Raw genomic sequence first — 21,482 nt, forward strand, 5'->3', positions numbered from 1 at the left:
ATTCAAATAATATTTGTGCTTGCTGTGGAGCTCATTAGTAGCTGGCAACAACAGGCGAACAAGGCACAACGAATAGCAACCGGAAACAGTCACACACACTCTTCGCTGAGCATGACACACACATACACACACACGCACGCACACACGAACACACACACATGTGAGACGCACAAGTTGTGGGTCTATGCTCTTGGTTTAAACGCACTTTAATCAAGCCCGAGTCCACCTCCCCCGCCCACACCTGCTTTATGGAAGCTGACTTATGACTCAGAAAAAAGTTGCCAAGCGACATAAATTAAATTACAAGTTGCTGTGTGTATTGGTGTGTGTCTGGGTGTTGGTGTGTGTGTGAGGTTCTGGGTCTGGGTGTTGGTGTGTGTGTGCGCGCGTGGGTGTGCCTAGTATTCTTTACGCTGCCTCTTGTGGTTGACATTCATTTGTGCAAATTTATGTTAATTAGAATTGAATTTCGAAGCATGCAAAGTTGTCGCTGCTTGAAAACTTGAACAACGCCTCAATTGTTGTTGTTGCTGCTGCTGTTGTTGTTGCAATTGTTGTTGTTGAACCTACTTCGTCGTTTGATTCAATTTATTTGACGCTGTCAGAGCAAGGCACCACCCGCACCAGCAGCAGCAGCACCAGCAGCAGCTCTTCAGCCATTTCAGCAAAACTTGTTTGCTTCACATTATTTCTTCCAGTTTGCCAACTCGGATTTGACGTTGACTTCGTGTCCTTCGGATCAGGTTTGGGTGAGCCGCTGTCGGCAAAAGTTGGCCAGAGTTTTGTGTTTTGTGGTTTTGGTAATGATTTGTGGAATTTCTTTATTAAAATTATTACTTTGCCAGCAACTCATTCTATGAATTTGCCACGTTTTGATAAAATACCATATTATTGTTGCCTTGGCATTTATGATCCATTAAGTTTTGTAATTTAACTTGAATATTGGCCAAATGTTTCGGGTTGTGCAAAATATTAAGATTGATTTCCATTCAGTTTGGTTTAATTACATTTTTATTAGTTTATTTATTAGCTGTTCTTAGCTGGCTTTGCTCGAGCAAAGTTTAATATGCGACTTCAACATATGAAAATTTCTTTAAAATTTGAAATATTTTAATCTCTAGAGGTTTTTAAAAGCATTCGCGCTCCCTTAGACCGTACAAGACATGGACTAACATGGAAAGTGAGAGCTAGCAAACTGGTTCTACCTAGAAGCTCGAGCGGCATTTTGACCTACATAAGACTAAAGCCTTTTTATTTCACTTTCACCCATTATCCACGCTTGTGTGTGAAAAGTGGCCTTGTTATGAAATTTTAAAGAGAATATTATGCTCAATTTATTTAAAGAAACTTTAATATACCATTTTCAAGCCCTGTCAGCTATTTTTATCTTCTGTATTAAAAATATTCCCACATTCCTTGTCTTAAGTCTGGGGCTTATAGCGCTCCCCAGAGCTTTACTTAACCATTTGCTTGCAGTATAGCAACTAGTTAATTAAGTATTTTCTGTATAATTCGCGCTTTACGCTTTCAACATGTTAGTCTTCTGAATAATCCTCTTAAATATGTGCTAATGTTTTTCATCAGAAATAAAGTTCTCGCCAGGAGCTGGTTCTCGTTAATGTGCGCACTTTCCCGCTTCTAATTTGCTGCATATTCTAAAATGTAAATGCAACATTTTCCTATACATATATATATGTATATGTATGCACATATTTCTTTGCTGCTGCACAAAGCATAATCACTGGGGCTGCTCTGCTGGCAGCTGATTTTGCTGCAAACAAACTGTGCAAAATAAATAAAATGAAGGAAAATGGGAAAACGCAGCTCGCTTGTGCGCATAATTTTCCTGAACGCCGGACCTGCAGGAAATGGCAGCTATTAGCATTTGACTGCTTCACTGATGATGTTAACGATGTCAGCAACCGCTCCTCGTGACCCAGCCCATCATACCGAAACTTTAACTCGTACACTTGTTCTGGCTGCTGCAAAAAATGCAGATATATGTACATGTTTTATGTGCACATACATTTCTGGGGTCCGAGCAGGACAAAGACATTGCTCCAGGACAGTCAACAGCATTTAGTATTGCGAGTTTTATGCGCTCGACTGAACAATAAAATCAAAATCGCAAGTTATATTTCAGCTAACCGAACTACACATATCCTTATCTAATTTCTTTTTAAGACAATCATGGGGAATTTTTACCTTTTTTTAATTGGTTTTTTATTTAGTTTAATTTTATGTAAGCATTTTTAAATACCAATGAAATATTTCCCAGCATTTTCATATTAAGTTATATAAAAATATTTAACATTTATATTAATATTAATATTTAATAAAAAAATATATTTATTAATATTGAAATTTTATAAAAAATATATTTAATATTTATATTAATATTCAAATATATTTATAAATATTTATAGTTTAATTTTATGTAAGCATTTTTAAATACCAATGAAATATTTCCCAGCATTTTCATATTTAGTCATATAAAAATATTTAACATTTATATTAATATTAATATTTAATAAAAAAATATATTTATTAATATTGAAATTTTATAAAAAATATATTTAATATTTATATTAATATTCAAATATATTTATATTAATATTAAAATTGAATAAAAAACATATTTAATATGTATATATAAATATTTAAATTTAATAATAAATATATTTATATATAAATCTTTAAATTTAATAATAGATATGTTAAATTTTAAATAAAAACGATTAAACCCCAATTGTCTTCTAAATCATTTATCAGATGAAAAAACTAGAAGATAAAATTTAGCATATTTATTATTTGTCTTCCCTAAAAAAAAATTCTTCTTAATGTCTAAAATATTTAAGAGAAATTATTGGAATGAAAAAGACTTTAATTCTTTAAGAAGAAGTATTATAAAAAAAAAAATTATTTTTAAAATAAAAGTCATCAATCACAGGCACCAGAGAGCTCTTTTCACATATGTGCGCTTTTATAGAGTAAAATACGATTAAATTAAAAAACAGGAATCCGAAATGTTTTGAGAAATAAAATATATGAAATGCACATAAATTTCAAAAATTATTCTCAATGCAATCAAATTATTCAATGTCCCAGCAAAAAACGTATACGACGTGACTTGGGAGAACTAGTCCATAGCCCGGAGCAACTCGAAAGCCAAAGATAGATCTATTGAAGACCTCCCCTTGGTACACAATAATGATTAACACCCGAAAGGCGAATGGAAAGTGTGCACGTAAGCGGATACAATCAAAATTCCATTTGGGAAAAAAAAGTACCCTGAGAAACGCACAATCAGTCATTAACATCGTGGCAAAAGAAAATCAAATGGAAACGGAGGCGGTCCGATAGACGACACCCCACATACCCCAACCCCACGTGAAGCTGACGTCGATTCCATTCAATTTCGTTGTTGGTGGAAAGCCACTGGTCACTGCCTCTGCTATTTTTGGGTGGTTGTTTGTCGCCGAGTCCGAGTCCGGCTCAGGGTCCGGGTCCGGGTGGTGCGCGGCGGCCAGTCTAATCAACATCAGCGTAACAATTTGTTATGAATTCAGCAGCTCAGCTCAGGCGGCTGCTGAGTACATGTCACTTGGATGCTGCGCTGTTCTCTATTAATGGATGTTGTAGGCGTTGCACGTGTACCCAGGAGGCGTACCGGACATAAACCAGACGCATGTGGTTGTCATCTAGTCGACTAAGGTGTGTGCCACAGAGTCGGGACATTTAGTTTTTGAAAAATCACAAATATTGAAGATGTGATTACTTTAGTGTGCTAAAGTGCTCAAATTCTATCGACAGTCAAAAGTATCGATAGTATCGTTAAGCTTATTACGCCGTAATACTATACGATACTATCGTTTATTATCCTTGTGCATGTGAGAAAAAAAAGGTAGAATATTTTATATCTTTTATAATTTTTTCTTTGCAACCACTTTTATAATATTTATACAGCTGGGTAAAATATTCCTCAATTTCCATTTCAATAGATAAAACAAAAAATTATATTTTATAACGCCCCACTTTGTGTCTTGTCGTTTTCTATATAAGATATATTATATATATATATACTTCCTATCGACAGGCATCTCCCTTTAAAGCTTCTTTAAAGCATCTCCTTTCAAAGCCTTGTAGATTGTCATAAGAAAGGCATTCGATGCCGGAACAACTGTTTATATATGTATACTCTAAGGATAAATTATGAAAAAATACAGAAAATAATATAAATATTGAATCTTTAAAAATAAATAAATAATGATTTTATAATGGCAAGGTCGCCAAACCCAGCATTATATATTATTGTATATAAACATCGAAAATTAATGAGTTTTATTCCATAGATCAGATCCATAACGTAAATGAAGATTTCTATTTCAAAAACAAAGATGTTGAAAATAAAAAGTTTTTTATTTTTGAATTTTTATATTCAATACTTAAGTTTTTAATTTTATATATTTACGATATTTTTTACGCAGTTAAACTTGAAATTTCCACAGTAATCTCAAATGATCTAAACCAATAGGGGCCAATAAACAAAAAAAGATTCATCAGGTAAACGACTAGCCATAACAAAAAAATAAAAATAAAAATAAATAAAAACATTAATCAAAATGAACTAGAAAATGATTGCCTGCTATACAACTGTGGCACACACCTAAGACCAGGCACTGAACTAATCTCTGCGTTCGGCTACGCTGCGTTGAAAGCATTAGAAATAAGGACACATCATTAAAGGCAGCAGCAGCTATTTGCAGCAGGCGGCCGGCGCAAGAGGGAGGATGTGGATGAGGAGGGTGGACCAGCACGCAGCACGCAGCACACATCCACATGCCCAGTCACAATGGGGAACGGTGCATAATTCATCACAATCAGCAACAGGAACCAGAGTTGACTTCAGATGGAAATATCCAAATTCAATGCTCTACCTTCTGCCAAAGTCCTTTCTGTGGCAATCGTAATTGCAGTTCCAGGGCCGAGTTATGCAGCATTAAAAATGCGTGTGGCTTGAAGTGTAAACCCGAAACGAGGGGGTAAAATTCACTCATATGAGTGGAAGTTGGCTGTGTGTGTGTGTGTGTGGGTCGAGCAGAGAGTCACCAAAATTACGCAAATGCTGACTCAGCTCAGCTGCAGGGCGAGCCGCCCAGTTATCGAGCTGCGGACACTTTCATTGCGAAGCTTGTCAAACTTTTAGCTTGAAATTCTGAAATTCGCCTTTGGTTGTGTCTGGCGTGTGTGAGTGTTTTTTTATGTATGTGTGCTTGTGGTGTGTGCGTGTGTGTGTGTGTGGTATATTCTGCTGTTGCTGCTTCTTCTTTTGCAACTTTTGCTACGTTTACTCAACGCTTGTTGTTGTTTGTATAACATTCCATATCCATTTGCAAAAACTGGCAAAAAAAAAAAACAACAGTTCACTTCTCAATGGCGCACGTCTAGATACCCTGTAGATCGGCAGCTGAGCTGGTAGGTTTATAAAAAAAGACCCAACTGACCTAGTCGATCGATATATATAGGTCACAAACTGCATTAAATACCTTTAGATATGTTTCTGTGTATATAAGTATTTATGTTTAATCTGTTAAACTAATTGTAAGTCCACAGATTTCGAAATAAACAAAATATATTAGAAAAAAAAATATCATTCTTAAATAACTTTTGTTATTATTAAGAGATTAAGTTGAAACTTGTTGGTTTTTAAATTGAATGGATGATATGAAGGATATACCAAAATTTATGGCTGTTCATACTTTGAGAGAGTCAGAGGGGCATTTTAATAGTAATATATATATATATATATAAATATATTCCTGATATGCTTGTAACCTATAAAATACACAACATTAAAACTTTATTCTACTTTCATAGTTTTTCGCTTGGTAAAAATAAGAATCGATCAGTACAATTCCGATGCACAAATAAAACAAATTGAATTGAGAAAGAAACGATCAGTTTTTATAGATCGGAAGCTGAGAAAGTCGGCTTATAAAAAACTAATTCCTTTTCTTTGTTTTCTTTTTTGGCGCGAATCCCGATGCAATGTTCTGCATCTTAAATAAGTGTTTGTTATGGAATTCTTTTAAAATTTGTAGGTTATCAAGATGATATACTAAAAATTAAGGCCTACTTATAGAGTCAGAGACGCATTTTATAAGTAAAATATATATTTTCTTTGTATATTATACGAGCAGCTGCTTAAAGATTTGTTATCCTTATTATACTCTCATGATCTTTGAGATGGGCTCAACAGCCGCAACTCAATAAATATCGATTTAAGGTATGGTATCGATATATGGAAATAGAATAAACTACATATCTTTTGGCTAGTCTCTCTGATAGATGCGTTGAAGAAGAGGCGCACGCAGACGTAGCTTACTCGATATACAGTTGTCTCCCAGCTTCAAGATACCCCCTGCTGCCCAAACTCAATAACTACAGGGTACAATCAAAAAGAAAAAAAAAGAAAACTGAAACACAACAATAACGGCAACAAACAACCCCTTTGGAACGACGATGACGTTGCGGATGGACGGGGTGGGACATTCGCACTCGCTTTCGTACTCGCACTTCTATCCATTTTCCACTTTCCATTCCCTCCTGGCAGCATTTTAATTCGAATTGGTATTGCAGGCATTGTTATTGTTGTTTTTGTTGCCGTAGCACTCATTCTACAACTGCTCCGACTGACTGTTTGGTTTCCATTTGATGCTGATAAATTGTAAGTGCGTTGGGTGGGATTTGGGCTTTGGGCCTGGGTTTGGGGTTCAGGATTCAGGATTCAGGATCGAGAACTGTGCACTGAGTACCGGGCGCGGTAATGGCCATGTTCGTCCCACAGGGGTGTTAAAGCAATGCCAAAGAGGAAGTTGCATACAACGCATAATTTGATAAAATATTGCACGCTGTTTCCTTGTTTGAGTTCGGTGGATGGGCGCATATGATGAGCATTAGATGTAATCAATAAAATCTCTAGACATGAACGAATTAGAGAAACCCATTTAAAAGTACCTGACATAAAAGAGATATGGGCATATTCCACTTAATATTTTGGCAGACAAAATATAAAGCATCCATCGAGTTGCTTGAGTAAATTAAGTTATGTATTTGTAGGTCGTGAGAAGGTAATAATTAAAGAAACTAGCTTCGTTTGTGCCTATGCTCAACTAACATGCGAAATAACATTAATGTTATCATGTAGCATCATGCAAAACAAATTTAACATGCACACGAGTGTCTTTTAACTGGAATTTAAGGTTTTTTGCATCCTTTTTTATAAATAGTATAGTATATATGTATATAAATCAGGTAACATACTCTTCACCACGAAAATTTAGGGAAAATTGTAAAGGTACCTTAAAAACTCCTCACTTAAATCAATAGAAAACACAACCTTAATTATATTAAACACAATCGAACTAACATGCATTGCACAAAATTCATCACTTCTCACTTTAATTGATAGGAAAATCAACTTTGATGATTTTACAAACATTTAAAGTAACATGAATGGTAAAAATTTGTCACTTTAATATCTAGATGTTTATTATTTAACAGCTAAAAATGGAATTCTCAAGAACATTCAAAACGAGAAATTTCAAATATGGCTATTAACTAATCTATTTCTACTGAAATATTTAGCTTGCTTGCAAATATTTACAAGCAGGCTGTAAATATTGCCAACTTGCATGACAATGCACTTTCGATGAAACCAGCTCGTTATTGATATTTAAAAATTAAACAGTTTGTTTGACATGCGGATGAGACTACGTAAAGCAATTTAACAAACAAACAATTATCATAATCAGGCCGCATTGTAGTTCATAGTTTTTTTGTTTATTTTTATTAATAGAAAATCTCGTAGCCAAGTTATAATTTTGTTGCGAAAGTTTTCACAAAACTTCAAATCGAAAACAAGTGCACAAGTTGTATTGCATAGACAAGTTCTACCCTATTACAATGCTGCGCAAAAGTACTTTGCTCTGATAATCCAATTAAAGCTGTTCGCCCACGAATCGCCTTCTGCGAAATGCAAAAAGTTTTGCGTTGCAAACTTCTGGGTTTTTTTTTTTTTTTTTTGCTAATGGCCAAGACAGACATCAAGTGCGAAGGCTCTAGAAATGAGCTATAAATATAAAATACTTAGTCGTATATTTCGAGAGGCCGGGCAACAATGTATTTCCCCAGCGTACAATTGACACATTTTTGCCCATTCGAGCTTCATTCGACGTTCTGCAATAAAAACAACAAATAAATATGTGACCGTTGAGCAAATAAAAGCAGCAACCGCAGCTGGAGACCACGGGATGTGCGGGGCTAATCATGGACAGCCAAAGTGTGCTTGTACCTTGAAAATGTTACGCGAGGGAATCATTAGACGGCGACTCTTACGTTTCGATGGGCTGCCATAAATACTCGATATGAGCCAAGGCTGAGTGCAGAGTGTAGCCATCGATAATAAGGTAGAGCCCTTTTCTATATATAAATGTGCCTCATTTTCGGTATTCCACAATAAAATGCTAATGATTGATTCGCATGGCCCCATGGAGTGCAGTTTGCGAGATGCCAAACCAAAATGCTGGCTGCCAACTTTAAATTGAGGTTCTGGCTTTTGCATTTGTAATTATATGCTAAAAACAAAATAAAAAGAATATTTATATGTATATAGTATTCCAACAATTGGGCAGAACGGACGAGGCTAATGATGACTGGGCGCAAATGTACAAATCTTAATTATGCAAATCACGGTCGTGCATAAATTATGTAAATTATAATGAAATTCCTCATGGAAACGCAACGATTTTGCCAGCCCAACCATTTCTGGCGGCTTTGTGCCCAAAAATTACAATATACATATATATGTATATACATACTATATACGATATATGTATTTGTCTGTAAAATGTGAAAACCAAACATTTAATTCGAACCAACACACAGGGTGGAAAATAAATTGCAATGTAAATGCAGCATAAAAACTGAATTAGTACACGAACAATTCCAAATGAGATGAGAGAAAACGCCAGGGAGAGAGAGAGAGACATTGAGAGCGAGATGAATTGAAATCTCTGCAATTGCGCTATATAAAGAGGCCCCGAGCCCAAGACTCTCGCACAATGCACACAAATAGCGCATTGTGCGGAGGGGCTGCTCACATTTCGTATACTCCGCGGTCCGCTTAGGGTGCGCACAGTTTTTGGAAATGGGAAAAGAAAAAAATCCAAAAAATAATGCCATACGGTGTGGCTTGGCCCATAACATCTGACACAATAATTCATTACTATGCCCAGAATCCTTAGTGTGCCAGCACTTTATTAAAATCGGAAAATATATGTATGCACAAATTATGGCTGCCATCGAAAATGATTGAATTCATCAAGAGCTCAATCTGTCCCAAAGCAATTATTATGCAAGCGTTTAGGCAGAAACTTATTAGTACCTTGGCAACAAGAAATTATTTATTCAAGTCCTGTCTGCGACATCAGCGCATATAAAGAAAGTGAAGAGAGAGCTATGAATATGAATATTCTGGCAAATATAAGGAATTATAAGAGCTTAGGGACTAGTTGTCATAGATTGAATATCGCATCTTATAAGTAAGGAGGAAAATTGAAAATTGTCCCATTCTGTTTCTAACATCCACAACGAAAAGTATTAAAAAAAACTCAGATTAGAAAACTCTGAACAAAAAAATTTCTTTAATTTTAAAAATGTTTCGTGATTTGCCTTTTTCACTGGAAATCTATTTTGAGCTCAATCTTTGAGCATTTGCAAGCGTTTGAGCAGGAACTTATTAGTCCCCTGGCAAGAAATTATTATTTAAGAAATTGCACAAAAACATTAACAAAACAAAAAAGAAAACCAGCTGCAGTAACTTGTTTCTTAGATAATTGCATTTAAAACCTAATAACACAAGCAAAATAGAAAATATATAAACACATTGATCCTTCCAACTCTTCATTCAATCTCTGCTCAAGCAAGATAGAACAAATAATACTCCCTCATTTAAAATTCAATCATTTGCATCACAACAATTTCTTAGAAATAAAATAATATTCATCAAAGCCTCTTTGCGAGCTTTTAAGCAGGAACTTATTAGTTTCTTGGTAACAAGATAATCTTTGTCAAAGTCCAAAGATTATTCTAAGTAAATGTAAAGCAAATACTCAACATGCGCCTGCAAGAAATTCATTGGAAAAGCGCACAATGCGATTCTAGACAAGCTAAGGAAATAATTGGACGCTTGGCATCAAAACAGACATAATTAATTTACAAGCGAAATAGTCGAAGACCTATTAGTTGTAAACTAATGAAAATAATTTCAAATTAATAAGCAAACTTTAAACAAGAGAGCGAAACAAAATACAACTTGGGCATCAGCCTTGATATGCGCTTAACTTTCGCCAGCCACATTAAAGGAATTGTGCAACACTGGCCAACCTAAGTTGGCTCCTCAACCCCCGCAGTAAACTTTCACTTGCAAGTAAACGGCTAGTTTACTTACAAACTGTGGCACCCATCTGGCGGTACGCCATACAGATCTGGAGCTTGGCTGCTCCTTCTAACCGAAAAAAGGATTCAATCTCTTCCAAGCAAGACTCTCCGCCGGATGGCAGGAGCTCCATACTACGTGCGCAACAGCTTTCACCACAGAGAGCTGAAGATCCCCTGGGTAGATCAGGCAAATCAGGACCCACTGCACCCTATATATCAAGCGGCTACCCACTCACGCAAATAGGCTCGCCAGCATCGTTCAAGGCACACGTCCCATCAGGAGACTAAGGAGGAGTACTCTTGCCCAGTTTATAAAAAATTAATAAAAATATATAATAGGAATACAACAGCAATACATTTCGAGTTGAACTAGGCTTCAATAGAGAAGCAGCGCACTAACTGTGATCCATTTGAGCCACGATTTCCATAGAATCCACATCCCATAAACTATCACAACGTCTGGGAAATGTGCCAGATGGCTGAGGCATTACTCTAAACTATTGAGGATTTGTTCCTATCTTCAATGTGAAAATTCAATGCCGAAATTCCCTAAGACCAGTATCAACAAGCAGAGAAAGAGATATTCAATCCTCCGCCAGTACAGACCCACGATTCAGAGAGCCGTGAGCTTTGCCAAAAATACTGGTATATTTGAATGAAAGAAAATCAATGGGGTTTCTCTTTTAAAGCTGATAAACATATGAACTAGCTAAAATTTGTTTCATTTATATATTTGAATCAGGCTCTTGGACGAAATATTCATTGGACTTTTAGTTTTTTGCGATAAACAAGAAGACTGAAAAGATTCAGAACCGCCGACCTACCAAGTAGGAAAATTCAATAGTAGAAATTAACTTAATAAATTAACTCGCACACAATCTGAGACCTGGCGAACATTAACACACATATTACATAAGATCTCATTACGCTGATCAAAATAATAAAATGACAAAAGAAATATATAATTGCTCAACTTTAAGTTGATTAAGTTGTAGGAATCGATACGCTCCTTGCCTGAGTGGCCCGAATCTATTCATTGTGGAATTGGCGCCCAACGTGGGTAGGGAACCAAAGCATATCCGGTGCATCCCCGGCAAATTTATTGTCCGTTCCGAGTGGCCACAAAGCAATCAGAGGAAATAGCCGCAATGTCATCGCTGCCAACATTTCAAGCAAACAGGCAGCTACTGACGTTTCTTGCGTAAAATGTGGCAACGACCAATCATGGACTTAAGCTGCCCACATTCCTAGGCTGGGCGTGTCAATTGCGGCAAAGATTAAATAGCTAAATTTAATTTAAGACTATTGAGCAAGAAATAACTGAATAAGTCTAAGCAACAGGTAACAATATATATAGCCGCAATAATAGTAGATCCTTCAAAATATCTCCATTCCCTACGAAAACTTAACCAAACTTAAAAATATATTGAAAAGTTTATTCAAAATGTCCGACTAGCACGGAAGTATAATATAATAAAAAAAAACTTTTTGAGCCGTCTGTCTGGAGTGTCGACAGCGAACACTTTCTAATAAATATAGATACATATATAGGCAAGAAAATATTTGCGAAGTGCGCGGAAATATTCCCAAATCTTAATAAAGATGACAGACCAGATGAATTTCACTGGAGGGTGGACTGACATCAGATCCAAATTGGATAACCTCACCCGGATATGAAAGTTAAATTTAAAAAAAAGTCTGGATTTATAAAAAGCAGAGTTCGCAAATAATAGTCAACACTTTCGGGTTGTTTGTAAAAAAACAGTTTTTGTCGGACAGAATGAATAAGGGAGAAAGAAAACACACAAAGTTCTGTTTCTATGTAGTAGACTCTGGCACGAGCAAAGACACTTTTCTTCGGGCATGTTATTCCACGAACACTGAACAGATAAAATAGCTGCCAAAGTGTCTTTTGTGCTTGTGTCTGTCTAATTAAATTGTATGCGAAGCAGAAATTCCTTCATTCGTGCTTAACTTCTGGATAATATGCAGACCGTAACCCTAACTCAAGAAGAGCCAATATCTGAAAATATTAAGTATTACTCGCATTGACGATCATAAACAGGAATTGATAAGTCGCCTGACAATGGGTCGCTACTGTTGATGCTCTAGATGCGTGCTTTTAACCAGGCACATGTTAGTCACTTATCAAGAGGATAATTCTCATTCATATTCAAAGAAAAAACAAATATTGAATATTAATCGACTCCCAGGATTGAAGATCTTTACCAGAAACTTACTAGACACTTCTCAAAAGGACTATCCTCATCTATATACAAAAAATGAATGAAATGTTAATCGACTCGCAAATCTTGACCAGGAACTTATTATTTAGTTGACAGTAGGTCGCTACTGTTGATGCTCTAGACGTCTACTCTTAACAAGCAACTTAATAGCTACTTGACAAGGGGATAACATTTATCAATGTCAAAAAAATTGAAGATCTTAACCAGGAACCAATTAGACAATCGCCAATTGGTCGCTACTGTTGATGCTCTTGACCCAAGCCTTGGAACTTATTAGTTACTTGACAAGAGGATAAATCATAGAATATTGAATATTAATCGAAGATAATTTAAGCAGTAATTTATTAATCTTTATGAAGCCCTATGTGTGAATATAAACAAAAATTCCTCAAAAAAAAGTTAAACAGAAAATAAAACCTTTAAAATCGTCCAACCATAAAATTTGTTGCAATCGCAAGCCACACAAATAAACCAGAACATGCACGATACGTATACACACATGCACACAAGCGCATTTACACATACGTTCATACACACACATACATGCATGCGTGCATACACATTTGAACGTACATTAAATTAACAAATATAAAAATAAATATTTCTTGCAAATGACAGCGCGGCGCAAGCCACGTGTCGCCGCAATTGCAAACAAAGTCTAGCCTTGCGGCATGTATTGTGCGAAAGCAGCAAAAAAAAAATAAACAGAAAACTTTTCATGCAAGACAAAACAAAAATACAAGTCGCATACTGATGACCAGTTTGCAGAAAAACAAATAAAAATTATTTGCAGAGCAAATTTTTTTTGGCGGAGCGCATGCCACGAGTGGACGCTGTCGCGTCTGAATAATGAATGCCGTTTGGCAAAGTGCTAAGCAAGTACTTGGGTAAAAAGTATCGATTACTTCTTGTACGGCGCTGCACAACACTGGCTGTGAAATTAACAGAAAAATGTTTGGCATGTGCCATTCGCTGGCATTGTGCCCACTTTAAACAATGCGATGCCCACTACACACACACACACTCAAGTGCGCTGCCCGCATATACGTGTGTATATGTGTGTGTGTAGAAAACTACATGCAGTTGTGCTGTTGAAATTCGAATTCATATTATGATGCATGAGCAGCGGTGGCGGCGGCGGCAGCGGCAGCTCGTTCAACCCCCAAGAGGAGCGTCGGGCGCAACGAGAAATGGCTTTGTCAACGATTGCAAAGGAGACTAAGCAACTACGGGCCCAGGATCAGCGGGCGACGGCGGCGGCGCTGAGCATGTGATTAGATTCAGTTTCAATGGAAATTGAAATCAGAGACAAAGCGGAGCGCAGCCACCATGCCCAGCTGGGTTTTGGCAGGGTTGCAAAAAGTGTACGGTAAAAGCGTTGCCAAGAAGAATGAATGATTTTTTCGGGCTGCAGCCGTAGTAGTAGTTGTACCCGGGGCATTAAGAGTGCTACGGCCAGTGATTCATTGGGATTTCTGGCTGTATTTCTTTTTTTTTTGCTGGTATTGGTTGAGGACAACCACTAAACGTCAACCACCAACGTCAACGGCAGCGAGCCGCGGCACACATTCATGCTTGCGTGTGTTTGTGTGTGTGCGTGTGTGTGTGTGTGCTGTGAGCGCTCGTAATATTCTTTCGCTGCCGAGATTAACACCAGGCAACGCACAGACGCCGGCAAGGCAAAAATTATAATTCGGGCCGCGTCGCTGGCGTTGGCAGCATCAGCAGCAGCAGTAGCGGCAGCGGCAAATCGGAAAATCGTTATACGTTGAATATACCACAAAATCGCGGTCGGCAGCGGCAACTCCACTGTGTTGTTTTGGCCGGCACCCGCAACTCCTGGCGCTCCTCACACTCGCGCATCGAATTCGAAGCCTGCCACAGCGGCAACGGCAGCAGCAGCAGCCGCATTTTAATTTTGTGGTGCGTGCGTTTTAATATATACACATACATTTATACATACATATACATATATACATACATATAAACGGATTTCTTTGCTATTTGGCCTCTCGCTCTGGCGCTCGCTGCGTCGTGTTTTGTGGTTAATTTAAATAAATAATCCTTAAAGTGCGGCTTACATTTACAGTCAGTGCATGTGGCATAATAAATACGCGATAATAAAAACAAACAATGCACAAATAAATAAATAGTTAAAACAGAATTAAATATTAAATACATATTTTTAAATATACATTCAAAATAAATATTTGTATAACCAAAAACTAGTTAAAAACTAGCTTATTTAACTTTTAATGTAATTATAGGCAAAGCGCCATCTGTGTGTAGCTTTGTGAAAGCCTAAACATTAACTTAAAACTGCTTCTTAGTCAACCTAATTAATTGATTATAAAACAAAAACTTAAAAATTGAAAAGTATGTTTATATTTTCAAGCCTGTACAATTACATTTAATCCTAAATATAGACAAATGTGCAAAGAAAAGTATTTAAAAATATACGAATGAAATAAAATATGTATTCAATATTAAATTGAATAGATATTAAACACATACTCAATATTAAATATATAAATTCAATTATCAATTTAAAAATATTCGAGATACAATAAAATGTAAATTAAAAATTGTTTTTGAAATTCAAAATAAATAAATAACCCAAATAAAGGAACAATAATACATAAAATTATATTAGTCAATTTCAAAATAATGAATATTTTTAGCAATATAATAAAGCCTCATTTAAATAGGCGAACGTTTCCAGCATACACAAAACGCCTTCTGGGGCAAAGCTTTTTAACAAGCTCGAGTTGTCGCAGCTGCCCGCTAGCTGGCGCTGCATGTATTATGCTGACAACCCTGCTTAAGTGCTCTGTTAGCGAAAAATATATCGAGGCGACTACCCTGTAATTACACATTCGGCTGCTCAGCATTTAAATTGTTTTTGGCATTTTTGCAGAATAAACACTCTAAATGGATCCCTCGAATTTGGCTTTTGGATTCCCGGGTCTGCCCGGCCACGGACACATGCCCATACCGCCCACGGCCAATATGCTTGGCGCGCACGGACATCCAGCGCCCACGGCCAGTCCGCCGCAGAGCGTGCCCGGACGTCGCACACCGCTCGGCTCCGTGGGCCTGGGCGGTTTCTATGCCCAAGGTCTGGGCATGTCGCAGCAGAGCATGACGCCCACGGATGAGAATAAGCCCGGGCCCAGTGGGAGCGAGAAGCCTCTGAGTCCCACGGCTGCTGCGATTGCGGCTATAAGCGGCGGCACGACCACAGCGGCCATGTCCAGCATTGGCGGTGGCGGCGGCCCAGGTGGCAGCGGCCCGAATGGGGGCAAGCAAAAGAATCGTCAGGGCAAGACGGTGCGACTGAATATCAATGCGCGGGAGCGCAGAAGAATGCACGATTTGAACGACGCGCTGGATGAGCTGCGCAGGTAAAAAAGAAACTATTTTTCCTGACTGATTGATTGACTGATTGCTGGTTGATTGAAGCTAAAAGCTGATATAATTATATTTTTAACCCCTTGCAGCGTGATTCCCTATGCGCACTCGCCCTCAGTGCGTAAACTATCCAAAATTGCCACCTTGCTGCTGGCCAAGAACTATATATTGATGCAGCAGAATGCGCTGGAGGAACTGCGCAGGTAAGTCCTACGAATAGAATTTTTTACAAAAACAATCTTTAATCTTATGTAATTTACAGATTGCTTGCGTATATACAGAGCACCACGGGCGCCGCTCCCCTGGATTTGGGCGCCTTTCCGGCAGCGGCCAAGTTGCAAGCGCTGCTCGCCGGGCCACACCATGAGCCGCCCACAAGCAGCAGCAACAGTTAAATGTTGCTCCATTAGGAGAAGCTGTTTACCATTAACAAGAGCGAAGCAATACGTCTATATTTAAGTCAATTGAAGAGCCAAATAATTGTGTACTAGTCAGGCCAGAAGGTTGAGCATCTGTTAAGTGATATTTAGTTCTTTTATAAGCATTCCCTTTATGCATTTACTTATATATATATAATGTCTGTATAGATTGTAAGGCGAATGTAATCAGTACGCGCAATAAAATACATTCTAGAACAACCAATCGGAGAGAACAGGGCGTATCTGACATGGCAAATGGTGTGATTAAATTCGATATTATTTTAATAGGCTCTTTTGCCCTTTGAGGCAGAAACCAAGTTCGTGGTTGAGCTGAGAGGTCTGATGTGAAAGCAATTAAATTCTTATATATTTATGCCAGAAAATTAACATGAATGATTGCTTATTGGGCCCTACGACTGGGAGTGAGAGTACGCCTTAATCTCAAGCAGACAACAGTTTTTGTAGACATGTAAAAATAGACTCTGGCATAATTTATTCGGTATATAGACTATCTTTGGCATTTCTGGGGGCAGCTATCACGCCGAAGATTTAATATCCTTGTTGACATTTGCCTTACGGGTTTGCGAATATTTGAGAATAGTGAAGCTCGAAAATGCTGAGTTTGTTGAAAATATCTTGTAAAACAAAATATTTTGCCATATATACAGCTAAATGATATGACGATAAGATTTTGCATATATGTAAAACTTATTAATGTCGATTTTGGTCAAGATATCTTATTTAAAAGAATTTACTTTTAGAACGATCATTTCTGTGGCAGCTATATGATAAAGGGGTCCGATCCGGACGGTTCCGATATATGTAATGCCCGCAACAGAAAGACGCCCGATACAATCAAAACGATAGCTTTTAAACTGAGAGACTAGTTTGCATAGAAACAGAGAAACGGACGGACAGACAGACAGACGCACAGGCGGACATGGCTATATCCACTCGGCTGTTGATGTTGATCTGGAATAAATATACTTTATGGGGTCGGAGATGACTCTTTCTATGCTTAATACATTTCAGGACAAAATTAAAGTAGCCTCTAAAAGGGTATAAAAAGAAAATGGTTTTTATAGACATGCAAAAAAAGCTTCAGTTTAGTATAATTTATAGTTGATATAGACTAGCATCTACATTTCCGGAGGTAGTATTTGGGGGACTGGACTCAAATATTTGTAAGCCACAAAATAAAAATAAAAAAAAATGTACTAATATCTATTCTAATATCCCTAATTCTAATATAAATCAGCTAGATAAACTTTTGTCATTTAAATTTCCTCTTTAGCGTAGCTCCACTGTATTCGCACACGCCATTAAAATTGTTGCTGAATCATGCGTTTTGTTTAAGCACAATAAACATTTAATAACATTCAATAATCAGACATGTAAAACAGGCAATTAAGTACTAAATCGCTAAAACAGCAATATAATCAAATACACAAATTGTCTATATATATAAATATATATGTGTGTATGTGCACAATCTATATAGGTGTAAACTGATGATGAAAACAAAAACACTGATTAACACTTTTACTTAAATGCTAAGAATATGAGAATACTCGAATATGCGAAATAAATAAATGTATGTAAGACAAGCGCAGCGGGACGGCTTGGTAGCGAGCTCTATTTAAGTAGGAAGTAATCCCAATGCCGATCAGTCCGGTATGCCCGAGGACAGTACCTTGTTCTGACCCGTACGAAAGATGCATTGGGATGCCGGCAATTGGCCAATCAGGAACTGACGCATTTGCTCCACCGCATGACGCGAATGGCCAGTGCCATGGAAGGCAATGGTGGCATCGCGACCCGCATGATCCATGATGATATCGTCGCCGCCGGGATGTTCGCGCAAAAAGTGCGTCACATCGTAGACGCGATCGTAGATGACAATCCAGCAATCGTCGTAGCTGTCATGATGCGCCACCTCCTCGAGCGTAATTTCTGGCGCATCGATCCTGCCTTTGGCCTTCTCCACGCTGGGCAGAATGATGACATCGCCGGCTTTACCGGATTTGCTAACGGCTGCGAGTGGTCCAATACGCAACGTTTGCAGCAGATTTGTCAATGCCGATGCCATTTGGTTCCGGTAGTTGGTATATTTTGCAATCACTAGACGGTCTGAACTTTCGCTTTTTTTTTTATTTATATATATATTTATATTTTTTTAATATATTATCGCAACGACGTCACCCGCGTGCCAATTGGAGCGTCAAGTAGTCAAAGTCCCTCACTCTCTCTCTCTGAGCATGTCTCAGTTTTAGTTTTGTTTTTTTTTTGTTTAGTTTTCAGTTTGGCTGTCCCACAACAGGTCCGGTTTAGCTGCGCCTCGTGTGGCTACTGGCGATCGAGTGTCGTTCGTGCCGTCGGCTGTAATCGCTTTATAAGTGGCAACACGTGAATCTTGGGCTCGCAACGAGCGCTGATAAGGCTTCCAGCGGCCGACCACAAACTAGCGACGGCTGCCCAGACAAATTGTTACATATCTGTTGCTATAGCTAACTATTATTTTTTATTTCATCATCAAATTTATAGAGCTTGTCCAAGCTATAAACTCGAAATAGTTGACGTGAATGTAGACCCAAAGGTTTAGGTATATAAAATAAACAGGGAAATTCGGAAAAATTTAAAAACGAAATTCGCATTTAATGAAATTACCCAAAAAAAATCGAAGGGAAATTCGGTCAAACTTAAAAGGAAATTCGCAATACTACTGTGTGCAATAATCGAAAGGAGATTTGGTAAAAATTAGAGGGAAATTCGATTTCAAAGAAATTTCTCATATATCATATACTGAAGGGAAATTCGTCAAAAATTTAAAGAAAATTGTATGAAAAAAATTTAGATCTAAAATTAAAAGGAAATTCGCAAAAAAATTTCCTAACAATTTAATACTATTGTATGAAAAAATCAATGGGAAATATGGCTAAAATAAATGGAAAGCCGCCTAAAAGAAAATTTCGTAGAAATCAAATACTGTTGGGGAAAAATTTAAAGGACACTCAAAGTCTAGAAATCATACACTCTTGTATAAATAAAAGAAAATTAAAATACGAAGAATCCCAGGGAAATTCGCTAAATAAATTGAGGCAAATATCAGGAATCTAATCTTACTTAAATGAAATGTACGACGAAATTCATTCATTCATTCGAAGAAAAGTACATCTGTGAGAGCGCTTAACTAAGGGTAGAGATCTTTGTTAGAACTTAAGGAAAATCAGGGAAATTTTCTCAATTCAAAGATAGAAACTAAAGGGGTATTTACAAGACACTCGTGTCAGTATTTGGGACACTAAAAAGGGCATTTTAGTTGTTAAATCAGCTTTAGATCAATTTGATAAAATAATTTGGATAGCTGCAAGTCTTACATAGCAACTATTTATTCTTTATTGTAAAATTTCAAATTTTGCTGACAGCACAAGATTCAAAGGTCATATACCATTGAGTCTTATCGGTTTTTACAATTGATTAATTGCGGGCAATAAAAACTGCATTAAAATGATTTACATATTACGTTTTTTTTTTTCATTGACTTAACATTGCACCAGCATATATATAAATTTATAAAAATAAAACGGCTCTGTTTGTGTTTACAAGATTTATTTACTTTTTAATAAATGACTAATTAAACATTTGCAGCGATAATATATATAATATATTGTAAGCATTTACATAAACAAGCTCTGTGCAGATTATTAATTGAATTTTACCGAAATTTTTATAATTGTGACGCGCGTCAGAATGGGCAACAACCTTATAATATAGGGAGCTCCCGACTAGGGGTTACCCTGAACTTTCTTCTACCAACTGTCTTTAAAAAAATAGCTTTAAATTGAAAGATCGTTTATCATAATATACTATTCTAGAAGCTGCATGTCAAATTTGGTGACTTTCGGTCTTAAAACCTATAAGATTTGCTCAAAAAACAGGATATCGATATCGATTCTTATCGGGAAAAGTTAACTATTATGAACAATAAACTCGTAATGCCCGGGCACCAGGAGGACCTACATTCAAGTATGTAGCTCTTAAAGGTTTCAATGGGTTCAGTGTATAAAAAGTATTCAAATTTGTTGATTTAAAAGCTATTAATCTATATATTACAAAGTTGCCACACAGACATAAAATGCACTACGCAATTCAGCAAAATAATTAACAAAAATATTTGTAATCAAAAATGCCACATTCTAGAAAATATTTTTGTAAAACGTAATGCTCCAGACATAAAAATTTCCCCATAAATAATTCGTTATAATATACGCACATAGCTGACGCCTGTGCTGATAGTGTAAGAACTGAGTAAACTTGATATGTTCAGAAATCGAAATCAATGTTAAGATCAACAATTGTCAATCCAGTGCTGGGGCTTCAGCTTAGCACTTGAATGGAACCACAAAAGTCAGTGCGTAATTTTAATCGAAAGTTGGACGCGTATGTCTCTTAAACTGGGTTACCCGACTTGACTTTGACTAGGAGGTCAGCATGCGCATGTTTGCCAACCGCAATCATATCATGTTTCGTGTTTGAACTTGAGATAATATAAAGCCAACCAAGCATTTAATAAGCTTCCAACTAATTCACAATCCTATCGAAATGATTATATAATTGAATGACAGGCAATGCACAGTTTTAGATTTCGGGAATATGCGTGCCACAAAAAAAGTGTTTGAAAGTAGATAAGGCCGAGATTCCAGACTAATCGACTCTGAAATACCCTGTTAGAGTATTGATATAGTATAAAGGGCATATATTTAGTATATAGGTATAGCAATGCATACTTAGTTTTGGGTTTCGGGAATATGCGTGGCAGACAAAAAGAGTTTGACAGTAGATAAGGCAGAGATTCGAGAGAATTCGACTCTGAGATACTCTGTTAAGGTATTTGTATAGTTTATTA

General features: G+C 37.0%; 2 protein-coding genes and 1 long non-coding RNA gene across 5 annotated transcripts in view; 1 reads left to right on the forward strand and 2 right to left on the reverse strand.

Moving 5' to 3' along the window:
• LOC135434244 (uncharacterized) overlaps positions 1 to 21,482 on the reverse strand; it is an 80,432-nt gene that overhangs the window by 40,433 nt on the left and 18,517 nt on the right. The gene's annotated exons all lie outside the window — the stretch shown is intronic.
• Positions 14,498 to 16,799, forward strand: Oli (Olig family). 2 transcript variants are annotated; one of them, XM_064690708.1, is made up of 4 exons: positions 14,498 to 14,669; positions 15,664 to 16,150; positions 16,247 to 16,360; positions 16,420 to 16,799. In XM_064690708.1, the coding sequence occupies exons 2-4, from the start codon at positions 15,678 to 15,680 to the stop codon at positions 16,550 to 16,552; spliced, it is 720 nt and encodes a 239-aa protein (XP_064546778.1). In that variant the 5' UTR covers positions 14,498 to 14,669; positions 15,664 to 15,677; the 3' UTR covers positions 16,553 to 16,799. The 2 variants fall into 2 exon arrangements, with proteins under 2 accessions (XP_064546778.1, XP_064546777.1); XM_064690707.1 differs by lacking the exon at positions 14,498 to 14,669 and having other exon boundaries at positions 15,581 to 16,150.
• Positions 18,038 to 18,841, reverse strand: LOC135434206 (cytochrome b5). The gene has a single exon (XM_064690704.1). It carries the CDS (start codon positions 18,663 to 18,665, stop codon positions 18,243 to 18,245), a length of 423 nt encoding a protein of 140 aa, XP_064546774.1. The 5' UTR covers positions 18,666 to 18,841; the 3' UTR covers positions 18,038 to 18,242.

Source organism: Drosophila montana, unplaced genomic scaffold (assembly GCF_035044405.1).
Source record: "Drosophila montana isolate Dmon_TW-CO22-7 unplaced genomic scaffold, ASM3504440v1 contig_3282_1, whole genome shotgun sequence".
NCBI lineage: Eukaryota > Metazoa > Arthropoda > Insecta > Diptera > Drosophilidae > Drosophila > Drosophila montana.

Bases quoted from the DNA above. Each gene is read 5' to 3' on its own strand.
- Oli (XM_064690708.1), top strand. From the start codon at position 15,678: ATGGATCCCTCGAATTTGGCTTTTGGATTCCCGGGTCTGCCCGGCCAC. The intron at 16,151-16,246 runs GTAAAAAAGAAA...AACCCCTTGCAG, and splicing joins GCGCTGGATGAGCTGCGCAG to CGTGATTCCCTATGCGCACT. The intron at 16,361-16,419 runs GTAAGTCCTACG...TGTAATTTACAG, and splicing joins GCGCTGGAGGAACTGCGCAG to ATTGCTTGCGTATATACAGA.
- LOC135434206 (XM_064690704.1), bottom strand. From the start codon at position 18,665: ATGGCATCGGCATTGACAAATCTGCTGCAAACGTTGCGTATTGGACCA.